The sequence below is a fragment of the Amblyraja radiata genome, chromosome 35 (genome assembly GCF_010909765.2).
Source record: "Amblyraja radiata isolate CabotCenter1 chromosome 35, sAmbRad1.1.pri, whole genome shotgun sequence".
Taxonomy (NCBI): Eukaryota; Metazoa; Chordata; class Chondrichthyes; order Rajiformes; family Rajidae; genus Amblyraja; species Amblyraja radiata.
In genome coordinates, this window is record NC_045990.1 from 11,320,658 (window position 1) to 11,335,206 (window position 14,549).

Genomic DNA, 14,549 nt, shown 5'->3' on the forward strand with positions numbered 1-14,549 from the left:
GGTCTTGACCCAAAACGTCATCTATTCCTTTTCTCCAGAGATGCTGTCTGACCTGCTGAGTTACTCCAGCTTTTTGTGTCTATCTTCATATTCCATTTAGGCAGGTTGCAGCTTTCCAGACACAATATTAAAGGCTACAACTTCTGGAATTTCCCAGCCCGTATCAGAACTAGCCATTGCTTCTGTAAGTTAACCCTCTGTGACATTGGCTCAGTTTTTCTCTCTCTACCAGCACAGCATTTCCCACAGCCCAGCATCTCCTAACTTGGTATCTTGGCCCTAACTTTAACTTTTCTTTCCCTGTGCCCCCATTAACCTATTGACCAGATAGCCTTGTTTACAGTTTATTCCCAGGGCAACAGTGGCTCCACTCGGGATCATACGGACCACCCTTTAACCTCACCATCAGTGGACTGTGAGTACGAATGGACTTTGCCCTCACTAAAATGGCGGATGTCCTATGATCTCACCATGACGTGGACTTAGATCTCACCGTGCTGGCGGCGGGAACGCCCTCATCTTGATGGCGGCCGGAACGCCCTCACCATGATGGCGGCGGGAACGCCCTCACCGTGATGGCGGCCGGAACGCCCTCATCTTGAAGGCGGCCGGAACGCCCTCACCGTGCTGGCGGCGGGAACGCCCTCACCATGATGGCGGCGGGAACGCCCTCACCGTGCTGGCGGCGGGAACGCCCTCACCATGATGGCGGCGGGAACGCCCTCACCGTGCTGGCGGCGGGAACGCCCTCACCATGATGGCCAAATATCTTATCGCGGTGATGGCGGCTGGAAACCCGGAGCCATAAACCGCCGCTGCTCTCCTGAGGCGACAACAAATGGCAGTTCCTGCACTGAGTGGGGGCGCGATGGCGGCGCTGATGCAGCGCTACGTGGCCGCCATGGTGCTGAGCGGGGCGGGGGATGCTCTGGGCTTCCACAGAGGGCGGTGGGAGTTTTGCCGCAGCGGCACACAGATCCACGCCGAGCTGAAGAAGGCGGGCGGCGTGAAAAAGCTCGACGTGTCGGCCTGGATAGTGAGCGACGACACGGTGATGCACCTGGCCACGGCCGAGGCGCTGGCGGCGGCGCTGGGTCCCACCGAGAGCCCGGAGACCCTGTACCCGCGGCTGGCCTGGGCCTACGTCATGTGTATGGACGACATGGAAGGGAGGGCGCCAGGTAGCGCAGCACCCCCGCGTTACGTACAAATCCCCGCGTTACGTACAAATCCCCGCGTTACGTACAAATCCCCGCGTTACGTACAAATCCCCGCGTTACGTACAAATCCCCACGTTACGTACAAATCCCCGCGTTACGTACAAATCCCCGCGTTACGTACAAATCCCCGCGTTACGTACAAATCCCCGCGTTACGTACAAATCCCCGCGTAACGGACAAATCCCCGCGTAACGGACAAATCCCCGCGTAACGGACAAATCCCCGCGTAACGGACAAATCCCCACGTTACGTACAAATCCCCGCGTAACGGACAAATCCCCGCGTAACGGACAAATCCCCGCGTTACGTACAAATCCCCACGTTACGTACAAATCCCCACGTTACGTACAAATCCCCGCGTAACGGACAAATCCCCGCGTAACGGACAAATCCCCGCGTTACGTACAAATCCCCACGTTACGTACAAATCCCCGCGTAATGGACAAATCCCCGCGTAACGGACAAATCCCCGCGTAACGGACAAATCCCCGCGTAACGGACAAATCCCCGCGTAACGGACAAATCCCCGCGTAACGGACAAATCCCCGCGTAACGGACAAATCCCCGCGTTACGTACAAATCCCCGCGTTACGTACAAATCCCCGCGTTACGGACAAATCCCCGCGTAACGGACAAATCCCCGCGTAACGGACAAACCCCCGCGTTACGGACAAACCCCCGCGTTACGGACAAATCCCCGCGTTACGGACAAATCCCCGCGTTACGGACAAATCCCCGCGTTACGGACAAATCCCCGCGTAACGGACAAATCCCCGCGTTACGGACAAATCCCCGCGTTACGGACAAATCCCCGCGTTACGTACAAATCCCCGCGTTACGGACACGCATCCCCGCGTTACGTACACACATCCCCACGTTACGTACAAATCCCCGCGTTACGGACACGCATCCCCGCGTTACGTACACACATCCCCACGTTACGTACAAATCTCCGCGTTACGTACACACATCCCCGCGTTACGTACACACATCCCCACGTTACGTACACACATCCCCGCGTTACGTACAAACCCCGCGTTACGGACACACATCCCCGCGTTACGTACAAACCCCGCGTTACGGACACACATCCCCACGTTACGTACACACATCCCCACGTTACGTACACACATCCCCGCGTTACGTACAAACCCCACGTTACGTACACACATCCCCGCGTTACGTACAAACCCCGCGTTACGGACACACATCCCCGCGTTACGTACAAACCCCGCGTTACGGACACACATCCCCGCGTTACGTACACACATCCCCGCGTTACGCACACGCATCCCCGCGTTACGCACACGCATCCCCGCGTTACGCACACGCATCCCCGCGTTACGCACACGCATCCCCGCGTTACGTACACACAAAAAAAGAAAATTAAAAAAGGCTTGATAAAATGCAGAGGATGTCTATGAGGAAGTTGGCAGGACTCCAGGGATTGAGTAATTGTCAGGGGTTGGTATGACTTAGGCTGAGGGTGATCTTATAGGGAGGTATAAAATATAGAGATGCATTGCACGGGAAATGTTCCCGATGTTGGGGGAGTCCAGAACCAGGGGTATCAGTTTAAGAATAAGGGGTAGGCCATTTAGAACGGAGATGAGGAAAAACAGTTTCACCCTGAGAGTTGTGAATCTGAGGAATTCTCTGCCACAGAAGGCAGTGGAGGCCAATTCACTGGATGTTTTCAAGGGAGAGTTAGATTTAGCTCTTAGGGCTAATGGAATCAAGGGATATGGGGAGAAGGCAGGATTTTGGATGATCAGCCATGATCATATTAAATGACGGTGCTGGCTCGAAGGGCCGAATGGCCTACTCCTGCACCTATTTTCTGTTTCTAAATCTTGAGAAGACAATAGTATTGTGTACAGTTTTGGTCCCCTAATTTGAGAAAGGACATTCTTGCTATTGAGGGAGTGCAACGTAGGTTTACAAGGTTAATACCCAGGATGGAGAGAATGTAGCAGCTGGGCTTGTATACTCTGGTGTTTAGAAGGATGAGAGGGTATCTCATTGAAACATATAAGATTGTTAAGGGCTTGGACACGTGTTCCCGATGTTGGGGGAGTACAGAACCAGGGGCCACAGTTTAAGAATAAGGAGGAAGCCATTTAGAACGGAGGCGAGGAAACACTTTTTCTCACAGAGAGTTGTGAGTCTGTGGAATTCTCTGCCTCAGATGGGGGTGGAGGCAGGTTCTCTGGATGCTTTCAAGAGAGCGCTAGATAGGGCTCTTAAAAATAGCGGAGTCAGGGGATATGGGGAGAAGGCAGGAACGGGGTACTGATTGGGGATGATCACATTGACCTACTCCTGCACCTATTGTCTATTGTCTATTGAACGTGGCTGTTTAGTTACACGGTTGTCTGTTGATTCCTGTGGCAGGCATAACGTGTATGAGTGTAGTGCGTTTGCTGAAGTTGGATCAACCTGATGGCTGGAAGACCCCCTTCAATCCCAAAGGTGGTGGCTGCGGAGCGGCAATGCGGGCCATGTGTATCGGACTGCGGTATCCCCACCCGCATCAGCTGGAGGATCTGATCGCTGTGTCCGTGGAGAGTGGACGGATGTCCCATCACCACCCCACCGGCTACCTGGGCGCGCTGGCGGCTGCCTTGTTCACCGCGTATGCAGTGAACGGCAAGCCCACGGTGAGCTGGGGTAAAGGTCTGATGGAGGTACTGGAACAAGCAAAGAGCTACGTGCAAAAGAGCCAGCACTATGCAGAAGAAAACCTGGCTGCCTGGTGGGTGTGTGAAACTGTGCTCTCACTTTAAACAGGCACTCCTTCCAACACTATGCACTTTCATTTTAATTTAAATCCACCTACTGAGTGAATGTTATTAGTAGTTATTGAAAATATCTTTCTGATTGTTCGCAAATTCTTTAAAAGCGGTATGAATATTGATTTCTCTAATTTCAAGTTACCCTCTCTTTCCCTCTATCTCCATCCCTCCCCCACCCTAGTCGTCTTGCTAGTTTTACTGTATCCCTTCATTCATTGTATCACCTCTTCCACAGCCAACAATGAACCATTGTGGGCTCCACCTTTCTAGAGTCGTCAGTGGCGGCTCTGATTGTGCTGGACCTTTTCCCGCCTCGCCCTTGATTCTCAGCCTGAAGAAAGGTCTCCTTTTTCCATTTCAGGTCCTACTTTGAAAACCAATGGAAGAGCTACCTGCAGAAGCGAGGCATAGCGGACGGAGTGTCCAAGCCGATATTTCCCAAGGATTATGGCGTGGCCGAGCGAGATACGTTCTACGCGTCTGTCAGCTACGCCGGCTGGGGTGGTGCGAGCGGGCATGATGCCCCCATGATAGCCTACGATGCCATCCTGGGCTCGGGCGCCTCGTGGGAGGAGCTTTGCAACAGGGGCGTTTTCCACGGAGGGGATAACGACTCTACCGGTGCCATCGCTGCCGCCTGGTGGGGAGCCATGTATGGCTTTCACGGCGTCCCCACATCCAACCACAAAGGTGTGGAGTATCAGAGCAGATTGGAGACTGTGGCAAAGAAGTTGTTCGACTTAAGCCATCCAAGTTCCCCATCAGAAGCAAAGAGTGATTTGTAAACTCCACCACTCTTCAACCTTGCACCTGTCCTCTGCTTGAGCTAGTAATGATTACATATTAAAAAGGTCTCTTGGGTATATATAACGTGGATTAATACAAAAGATAAAAGACTCCATGTAGGAAGACGTTTCTTTGTAAGTTCACGTGATAGGAGCAGAATTAGGCCATTCGGCCCATCAAGTCCACTCCACCATTCGATCATGGCTGATGGAAACATTGAAAATAGGTGTAGGAGTAGGCCATTCGGCCCTTCGAGCCTGCACCGCCATTCAATATGATCATGGCTGATCATCCAACTCAGTATTCTGTACCTGCATTCTCTCCATACCCCCTGATCCCTTTAGCCACAAGGGCCACATCTAACTCCCTCTTAAATATAGCCAATGAACTGGCCTCAACTACCTTCTGTGGCAGAGAATTCCACAGATTCACCACTCTCTGTGTAAAAAATGATTTTCTCATCTCGGTCCTAAAATACTTCCCTCTTATCCTTAAACTGTGACCCCTAGTTCTGGACTTCCCCAATATCGGGAATAATCTTCCTGCATCTAGCCTGTCCAACCCCTAATCTCCTAACCCCATCTGATCTAACCCCATTCTCCTGCCCTCTCCCCATAAACCCTGACACCTGCACTAATCAAGAGTCTATTAATCTGACTTAAAAACATATAGATTTCTCTGTCCCCTCTCCAATCAGGAATATGTGCCGTGTTTTGTACTAGACTACCATAGTACATGGTATAGTGAGAAATGTTATAAATGAATGAAACATATTGAAGTCCCCAGATTCTGATCAGCAGAAGAAACAAATGGTGTCTGTGTTTCACAGTAATGAACATGACTTGTTGTGGAGAAGATAAATTCAGTTGCAGATGAACCAAAGGTTAACATTTGTAAAAAAAAGAATGGTATAACGTTGATTTTGATGCAGTAGTAGAATAGTATAGAGAATATATATAGTGGTGCAGTAGACTTGATGGGCCAAATGGCTTAATCCAACTATTCCTTATGACCTTAATATTTCGGGACTCATATGCTGAGAGAATGGAGCGTCTGGGCTTGTACAATCTGGAGTTTAGAAGGATGAGAGGGTATCTCATTGAAACATATAAGATTGTTAAGGGTTTGGACACGCTAGAGGCAGGAAACATGTTCCCGATGTTGGGGGAGACCAGAACCAGGGGCCACAGTTTAAGAATAAGGAGTAAGCCATTTAGAACAGAGACGAGGAAACACTTTTTCTCACAGAGAGTGGTGAGTCTGTGGAATTCTCTGCCTCAGAGGGAGGTGGAGGCAGGTTCTCTGGATGCTTTCAAGAGAGAGCTAGATAGAGCTCTTAAAAATAGCGGAGTCAGGGGATATGGGGAGAAGGCAGGAACGGGGTACTGATTGGGGATGATCAGCCATGATCACATTAAATGGTGGTGTTGCCTCGAAGGGCCGAATGGCCTACTCCTGCACCTATTGTCTATTGTCTAATATACTAATCTTACTAACAAACTTGGGATGGCGGTTTCTGAAAATAAAATTTCTCAGCTGCAAGTTGTTAAGAAATATAATTATTAATGCTTGCAGTGTTCTGCATTTCTCAGTGTTACTTTCCATGTAGTCCGCAAAAATACTAAGCATACCCCCGACATTTACATCGAGATTGTTGATGTATGTAGCAGACACCAAGACACCCAGCACAATCCCTGGGATATACGGTGTAGGAATGAACTGCAGATGCTGGTTTACACCGAAGACAGACACAAAATGCCGGAGTAACTCAGCGGGACAGGCAGCATCTCTGGAGAGAAGGAATGTGTGACGTTTCGGGTCCAGACCCTCCTTCAGACTGGGATACACTGTTGGATACCTGCTTCCTATCACTAGAGCGGTCTCTCTTCCATCCTCGGTCCCGACCCGAAACGTCACCCATTCCTTCTCTCCAGAGATGCTGCCTGTCCCGCTGAGTTACTCCAGCATTTTGTGTCCCTCTTCCATCCTCCTCCGCGCCCTGTGGCTACTTTTAGATCTAATCGATGTCAAGGAGACACAAGGCAGAATCTGCAGAACAATGATGGGATCTGGGGGAAAGATTTCATCATTCAAATGGAAACTTGACTTGTGGAAACATGAACAAAAAATGCCACTTTTCTGCACTTATTCACTTTCTGAGCAAATTGGAGTAAATTATGCTGCCTGACATTGAATCCGTAGGATTTGGAGGTATAGGCTCTTCAGCTGCGGAGTCTACACTGACCATCGATCACCCATTCACACTAGTTCTATGTTATCCCACTTTTGCATGCACTCGTTTCACACTAGGAGAAACTTTATTGATCGAGGTCCAGTTTTACTCTTCAGGAGGAAACATGAGCCCACGGGGTCACAAATTGTCACCTTTTCTGCACCATCTCTGACTGGAAGAATCTGAGGAAGTTATCTGTCTGATGTTGGTTCAAAGTTTCAGGAGCATCACCAACATTTGCAAATGGAACTGAATCGTTACACTCATGGAAATGTCTGCAAATAGCGAGCCGGCACAGAGCTGTTGGATTCGAAATCCATTTCAACTTAATGCAACCAAAGTTGGTGACAACACTTCGAAGTTTCAGGAAAGAACTTGACTTTCAAGCTAGACAAGTTTTGAGAGAGAAATCTGCTCGTGGGGTGTGGAGAAAGTGGTATGAAGGAGCTGCAGATGCTGGCTTAAACCGAAGATTGGCACACACAAAAAGCTGGAGTAACTCAGCGGGACGGGTGAGGTTTCGGATCGAGGCCCTTCTTCAGATAGGAAAGTGGGATGACGAGCTAGTGAACGAATGATCAATGGGCCAAAGTCCAGTTTCCATGCTGTTTCTTTCTATTCATACAGTTTTGGTCCCAACTTCAAGATTTTGCAGCTCTCTCTGCTGGAGCTGTCACAAAGCCTTGTTTCCATTCCCTAACGCACATATCAGTGTGAAGCAGCATTTCTAGCACCTGACTCAGCACAATTTGCACTATAGTCTTTGTATGACTCCTCTTCCAAAAATCAGTGCATTGGCTGAGAGATCCTTAGCACTCAGGAAGTCACTAATTGTGTCAAATGCTTTAATTTGGTGTCTAATCAAGGTGTTAATTTCTTTTGTATCGAATTGAATAAGTTTAATATGATTTGTGTTTGATGCTGGGCTTTTGAATTTAGTGACTTAACTTGATTTTTCTTTGTTGCCTTAATTCTATGCAAAGCCAAAATAAACTATTGAAATTAAATTGTTGACAGAATTATCAATTCATTTATCATGATATCTTAAAATACAGTAAACCCTCGTTATAAGGGACCATTTTGGATGGGGAGGGGGGTTGTCTGTTATTGCTGATTGTCTGCTATAACAGAGTAAAGGGCCTGTCCCACGAGCATGCGACTCCATGCGGCAAGCGCGACCTAACGTGGTCGCTTGAGCCGTACGGCCTCGCGGGGCCGGTCCCACTTCGATCGCCAGAGTCGTATGGAGTTGTGCGGAGCTGGTCCCGACATCGCGCGGGGTTCCGAAAAACTGACTCCAAAAATTCCGCGCCGCATTGAGGCCGTATGCACCGCCTCGACGGGCGTGCGCAGAGTCTCGACGCCGTACGCAGCGTCTTGACGGCGTACGCCTAGCGCGAACTTCCTGCGGACTTCGCTCGAACTTTACGTCAACTCGTACGGGATCACTCGACCTCCGCGCGGCCCCCGCTTCCGATTTGGTCGCGCTCGCCGCATGCAGTCGCATGCTCGTGCGACGGGCCCTTAAGGGATTACAGTGTCATTGTATAACTAGTTAAACAAAGAACTGCAGATGCTGGTTAATACACAAAAGGCCAGGTAGCGCAGCGGACAAGCTCCACAAATCCCCGCGTAACGTACAAATCTCCGCGTTACGTACAAATCCCCGCGTTACGTACAAACCCCCGCGTTACGTACAAATCCCCGCGTTACGTACAAATCCCCGCGTTACGGACAAATCCCCGCGTTACGGACACGCATCCCCGCGTTACGTACACATCCCCACGTTACGTACAAATCTCCGCGTTACGTACACACATCCCCATGTTACGTACACACATCCCCGCGTTACGTACACACATCGCCACGTTACGTACAAATCTCCGCGTTACGTACACACATCCCCGCGTTACGTACACACATCCCCGCGTTACGTACACACATCCCCGCGTTACGTACACACATCCCCACGTTACGTACAAATCTCCGCGTTACGTACACACATCCCCGCGTTACGTACAAACCCCGCGTTATGGACACACATCCCCGCGTTACGGACACACATCCCCGCGTTACGTACAAACCCCGCGTTACGTACACACATCCCCGCGTTACGTACACACATCCCCGCGTTACGTATACGCATCCCCGCGTTACGTACAAACCCCGCGTTACGTACACTCATCCCCGCGTTACGTACACACATCCCCGCGTTACGTACAAATCCCCGCGTTACGTACAAACCCCGCGTTACGTACAAATCCCCGCGTTACGTACAAACCCCGCGTTACGTACACACAACCCCGCGTTACGTACAAACCCCGCGTTACGGACACACATCCCCGCGTTACGTACACGCATCCCCGCGTTACGTACAAATCCCCGCGTTACGTACACACATCCCCGCGTTACGTACACACATCCCCGCGTTACGGACACAAATCCCCGCGTTACGTACACGCATCCCCGCGTTACGGACACACATCCCCGCGTTACGTACACGCATCCCCGCGTTACGCACACGCATCCCCGCGTTACGTACACACATCCCCGCGTTACGTACACGCATCCCCGCGTTACGTACAAATCCCCGCGTTACGTACAAACCCCGCGATACGTACACACATCCCCGCGTTACGTACACACAACCCCGCGTTACGTACAAACCCCGCGTTACGGACACACATCCCCGCGTTATGTACACGCATCCCCGCGTTACGTACAAATCCCCGCGTTACGTACACACATCCCCGCGTTACGCACACGCATCCCCGCGTTACGGACACCCATCCCCGCGTTACGCACACGCATCCCCGCGTTACGCACACGCATCCCCGCGTTACGCACACGCATCCCCGCGTTACGCACACGCATCCCCGCGTTACGCACACGCATCCCCGCGTTACGCACACGCATCCCCGCGTTACGCACACGCATCCCCGCGTTACGCACACTCATCCCCGCGTTACGCACACGCATCCCCGCGTTACGCACACTCATCCCCGCGTTACGCACACGCATCCCCGCGTTACGTACACACATCCCCACGTTACGTACAAATCTCCGCGTTACGTACACACATCCCCGCGTTACGTACACACATCCCCGCGTTACGTACAAACCCCGCGTTACGGACACACATCCCCGCGTTACGGACACACATCCCCGCGTTACGTACAAACCCCGCGTTACGTACACACATCCCCGCGTTACGTACAAACCCCGCGTTACGGACACACATCCCCGCGTTACGTACACACATCCCCGCGTTACGTATACGCATCCCCGCGTTACGTACAAACCCCGCTTTACGTACACTCATCCCCGCGTTACGTACACACATCCCCGCGTTACGTACACGCATCCCCGCGTTACGTACAAATCCCCGCGTTACGTACAAACCCCGCGTTACGTACACACAACCCCGCGTTACGTACAAACCCCGCGTTACGGACACACATCCCCGCGTTACGTACACGCATCCCCGCGTTACGTACAAATCCCCGCGTTACGTACACACATCCCCGCGTTACGTACACACATCCCCGCGTTACGTACACACATCCCCGCGTTACGGACACAAATCCCCGCGTTACGTACACGCATCCCCGCGTTACGGACACGCATCCCCGCGTTACGCACACTCATCCCCGCGTTACGTACACGCATCCCCGCGTTACGCACACGCATCCCCGCGTTACGCACACGCATCCCCGCGTTACGCACACGCATCCCCGCGTTACGCACACGCATCCCCGCGTTACGCACACGCATCCCCGCGTTACGCACACGCATCCCCGCGTTACGCACACTCATCCCCGCGTTACGCACACGCATCCCCGCGTTACGCACACGCATCCCCGCGTTACGCACACGCATCCCCGCGTTACGCACACGCATCCCCGCGTTACGCACACGCATCCCCGCGTTACGCACACGCATCCCCGCGTTACGTACACACATCCCCACGTTACGTACAAATCTCCGCGTTACGTACACACATCCCCGCGTTACGTACACACATCCCCGCGTTACGCACACTCATCCCCGCGTTACGCACACGCATCCCCGCGTTACGCACACGCATCCCCGCGTTACGCACACGCATCCCCGCGTTACGTACACACAAAAAAAGAAAATTAAAAAAGGCTTGATAAAATGCAGAGGATGTCTATGAGGAAGTTGGCAGGACTCCAGGGATTGAGTAATTGTCAGGGGTTGGTATGACTTAGGCTGAGGGTGATCTTATAGGGAGGTATAAAATATAGAGATGCATTGCACGGGAAATGTTCCCGATGTTGGGGGAGTCCAGAACCAGGGGTATCAGTTTAAGAATAAGGAGTAAGCCATTTAGAACGGAGACGAGGAAACACTTTTTCTCACAGAGAGTTGTGAGTCTGTGGAATTCTCTGCCTCAGATGGGCGGTGGGGGCAGGTTCTCTGGATGCTTTCAAGAGAGCGCTAGATAGGGCTCTTAAAAATAGCGGAGTCAGGGGATATGGGGAGAAGGCAGGAACGGGGTACTGATTGGGGATGATCACATTGACCTACTCCTGCACCTATTGTCTATTGTCTTGAACGTGGCTGTTTAGTTACACGGTTGTCTGTTGATTCCTGTGGCAGGCATAACGTGTATGAGTGTAGTGCGTTTGCTGAAATTGGATCAACCTGGTGGCTGGAAGACCCCCTTCAACCCCAAAGGTGGTGGCTGCGGAGCGGCAATGCGGGCCATGTGTATCGGACTGCGGTATCCCCACCCGCATCAGCTGGAGGATCTGATCGCTGTGTCCGTGGAGAGTGGACGGATGTCCCATCACCACCCCACCGGCTACCTGGGTGCGCTGGCGGCTGCCTTGTTCACCGCATATGCAGTGAACGGCAAGCCCACGGTGAGCTGGGGTAAAGATCTGATGGAGGTACTGGAACAAGCAAAGAGCTACGTGCAAAAGAGCCAGCACTATGCAGAAGAAAACCTGGCTGCCTGGTGGGTGTGTGAAACTGTGCTCTCACTTTAGACAGGCACTCTTTCCAACACTATGCACTTTCATTTTAATTTAAATCCACCTACTGAGTGAATGTTATTAGTAGTTATTGAAAATATCTTTCTGATTGTTCGCAAATTCTTTAAAAGCGGTATGAATATTGATTTCTCTAATTTCAAGTTACCCTCTCTTTCCCTCTATCTCCATCCCTCCCCCACCCTAGTCGTCTTGCTAGTTTTACTGTATCCCTTCATTCATTGTATCACCTCTTCCACAGCCAACAATGAACCATTGTGGGCTCCACCTTTCTAGAGTCGTCAGTGGCGGCTCTGATTGTGCTGGACCTTTTCCCGCCTCGCCCTTGATTCTCAGCCTGAAGAAAGGTCTTCTTTTTCCATTTCAGGTCCTACTTTGAAAACCAATGGAAGAGCTACCTGCAGAAGCGAGGCATAGCGGACGGAGTGTCCAAGCCGATATTTCCCAAGGATTATGGCGTGGCCGAGCGAGATACGTTCTACGCGTCTGTCAGCTACGCCGGCTGGGGTGGTGCGAGCGGGCATGATGCCCCCATGATAGCCTACGATGCCATCCTGGGCTCGGGCGCCTCGTGGGAGGAGCTTTGCATAAGGGGCGTTTTCCACGGAGGGGATAACGACTCTACCGGTGCCATCGCTGCCGCCTGGTGGGGAGCCATGTATGGCTTTCACGGCGTCCCCACATCCAACCACAAAGGTGTGGAGTATCAGAGCAGATTGGAGACTGTGGCAAAGAAGTTGTTCGACTTAAGCCATCCAAGTTCCCCATCAGAAGCAAAGAGTGATTTGTAAACTCCACCACTCTTCAACCTTGCACCTGTCCTCTGCTTGAGCTAGTAATGATTACATATTAAAAAGGTCTCTTGGGTATATATAATGTGGATTAATACAAAAGATAAAAGACTGTCCATGTAGGAAGACGTTTCTTTGTAAGTTCACGTGATAGGAGCAGAATTAGGCCATTCGGCCCATCAAGTCCACTCCACCATTCGATCATGGCTGATGGGAACATTGAAAATAGGTGTAGGAGTAGGCCATTCGGCCCTTCGAGCCTGCACCGCCATTCAATACGATCATGGCTGATCATCCAACTCAGTATTCTGTACCTGCATTCTCTCCATACCCCCTGATCCCTTTAGCCACAAGGGCCACATCTAACTCCCTCTTAAATATAGCCAATGAACTGGCCTCAACTACCTTCTGTGGCAGAGAATTCCACAGATTCACCACTCTCTGTGTAAAAAATGATTTTCTCATCTCGGTCCTAAAATACTTCCCTCTTATCCTTAAACTGTGACCCCTAGTTCTGGACTTCCCCAACATCGGGAATAATCTTCCTGCATCTAGCCTGTCCAACCCTTAATCTCCTAACCCCATCTGATCTCCTAACCCCATTCTCCTGCCCTCTCCCCATAAACCCTGACACCTGCACTAATCAAGAGTCTATTAATCTGACTTAAAAACATATAGATTTCTCTGTCCCCTCTCCAATCAGGAATATGTGCCGTGTTTTGTACTAGACTACCATAGTACATGGTATAGTGAGAAATGTTATAAATGAATGAAACATATTGAAGTCCCCAGATTCTGATCAGCAGAAGAAACAAATGGTGTCTGTGTTTCACAGTAATGAACATGACTTGTTGTGGAGAAGATAAATTCAGTTGCAGATGAACCAAAGGTTAACATTTGTAAAAAAAAGAATGGTATAACGTTGATTTTGATGCAGTAGTAGAATAGTATAGAGAATATATATAGTGGTGCAGTAGACTTGATGGGCCGAATGGCTTAATCCAACTATTCCTTATGACCTTAATATTTCGGGACTCATATGCTGAGAGAATGGAGCGTCTGGGCTTGTACAATCTGGAGTTTAGAAGGACGAGAGGGTATCTCATTGAAACATATAAGATTGTTAAGGGTTTGGACACGCTAGAGGCAGGAAACATGTTCCCGATGTTGGGGGAGTCCAGAACCAGGGGCCAGAGTTTAAGAATAAGGAGTAAGCCATTTAGAACAGAGACGAGGAAACACTTTTTCTCACAGAGAGTGGTGAGTCTGTGGAATTCTCTGCCTCAGAGGGCGGTGGAGGCAGGTTCTCTGGATGCTTTCAAGAGAGAGCTAGATAGAGCTCTTAAAAATAGCGGAGTCAGGGGATATGGGGAGAAGGCAGGAACGGGGTACTGATTGGGGATGATCAGCCATGATCACATTAAATGGTGGTGTTGCCTCGAAGGGCCGAATGGCCTACTCCTGCACCTATTGTCTATTGTCTAATATACTAATCTTACTAACAAACTTGGGATAGCGGTTTCTGAAAATAAAATTTCTCAGCTGCAAGTTGTTAAGAAATATATTTATTAATGCTTGCAGTGTTCTGCATTTCTCAGTGTTACTTTCCATGTAGTCTGCAAAAATACTAAGCATACCCCCGACATTTACATCGAGATTGTTGATGTATGTAGCAGACACCAAGACACCCAGCACAATCCCTGGGA

The 14,549-nt window shown here is 50.6% G+C and overlaps 2 protein-coding genes across 3 annotated transcripts; both read left to right on the top strand.

Annotated features, from left to right (window-relative positions):
* Positions 1-662: 662 nt before the first annotated feature.
* LOC116966041 (protein ADP-ribosylarginine hydrolase-like) lies at positions 663-4,878 on the top strand. 2 transcript variants are annotated; one of them, XM_033012187.1, is made up of 3 exons: positions 878-1,181; positions 3,615-3,975; positions 4,377-4,878. In XM_033012187.1, the coding sequence occupies exons 1-3, from the start codon at positions 881-883 to the stop codon at positions 4,798-4,800; spliced, it is 1,086 nt and encodes a 361-aa protein (XP_032868078.1). In that variant the 5' UTR covers positions 878-880; the 3' UTR covers positions 4,801-4,878. The 2 variants fall into 2 exon arrangements, with proteins under 2 accessions (XP_032868077.1, XP_032868078.1); XM_033012186.1 differs by lacking the exon at positions 3,615-3,975 and having other exon boundaries at positions 663-1,181.
* A 6,755-nt stretch (positions 4,879-11,633) lies between these two features.
* On the top strand, positions 11,634-12,921 carry LOC116966043 (protein ADP-ribosylarginine hydrolase-like). The gene is made up of 2 exons (XM_033012189.1): positions 11,634-12,018; positions 12,420-12,921. Exons 1-2 carry the CDS (start codon positions 11,669-11,671, stop codon positions 12,841-12,843), a joined length of 774 nt encoding a protein of 257 aa, XP_032868080.1. The 5' UTR covers positions 11,634-11,668; the 3' UTR covers positions 12,844-12,921.
* The last annotated feature ends 1,628 nt before the right edge of the window (positions 12,922-14,549 follow it).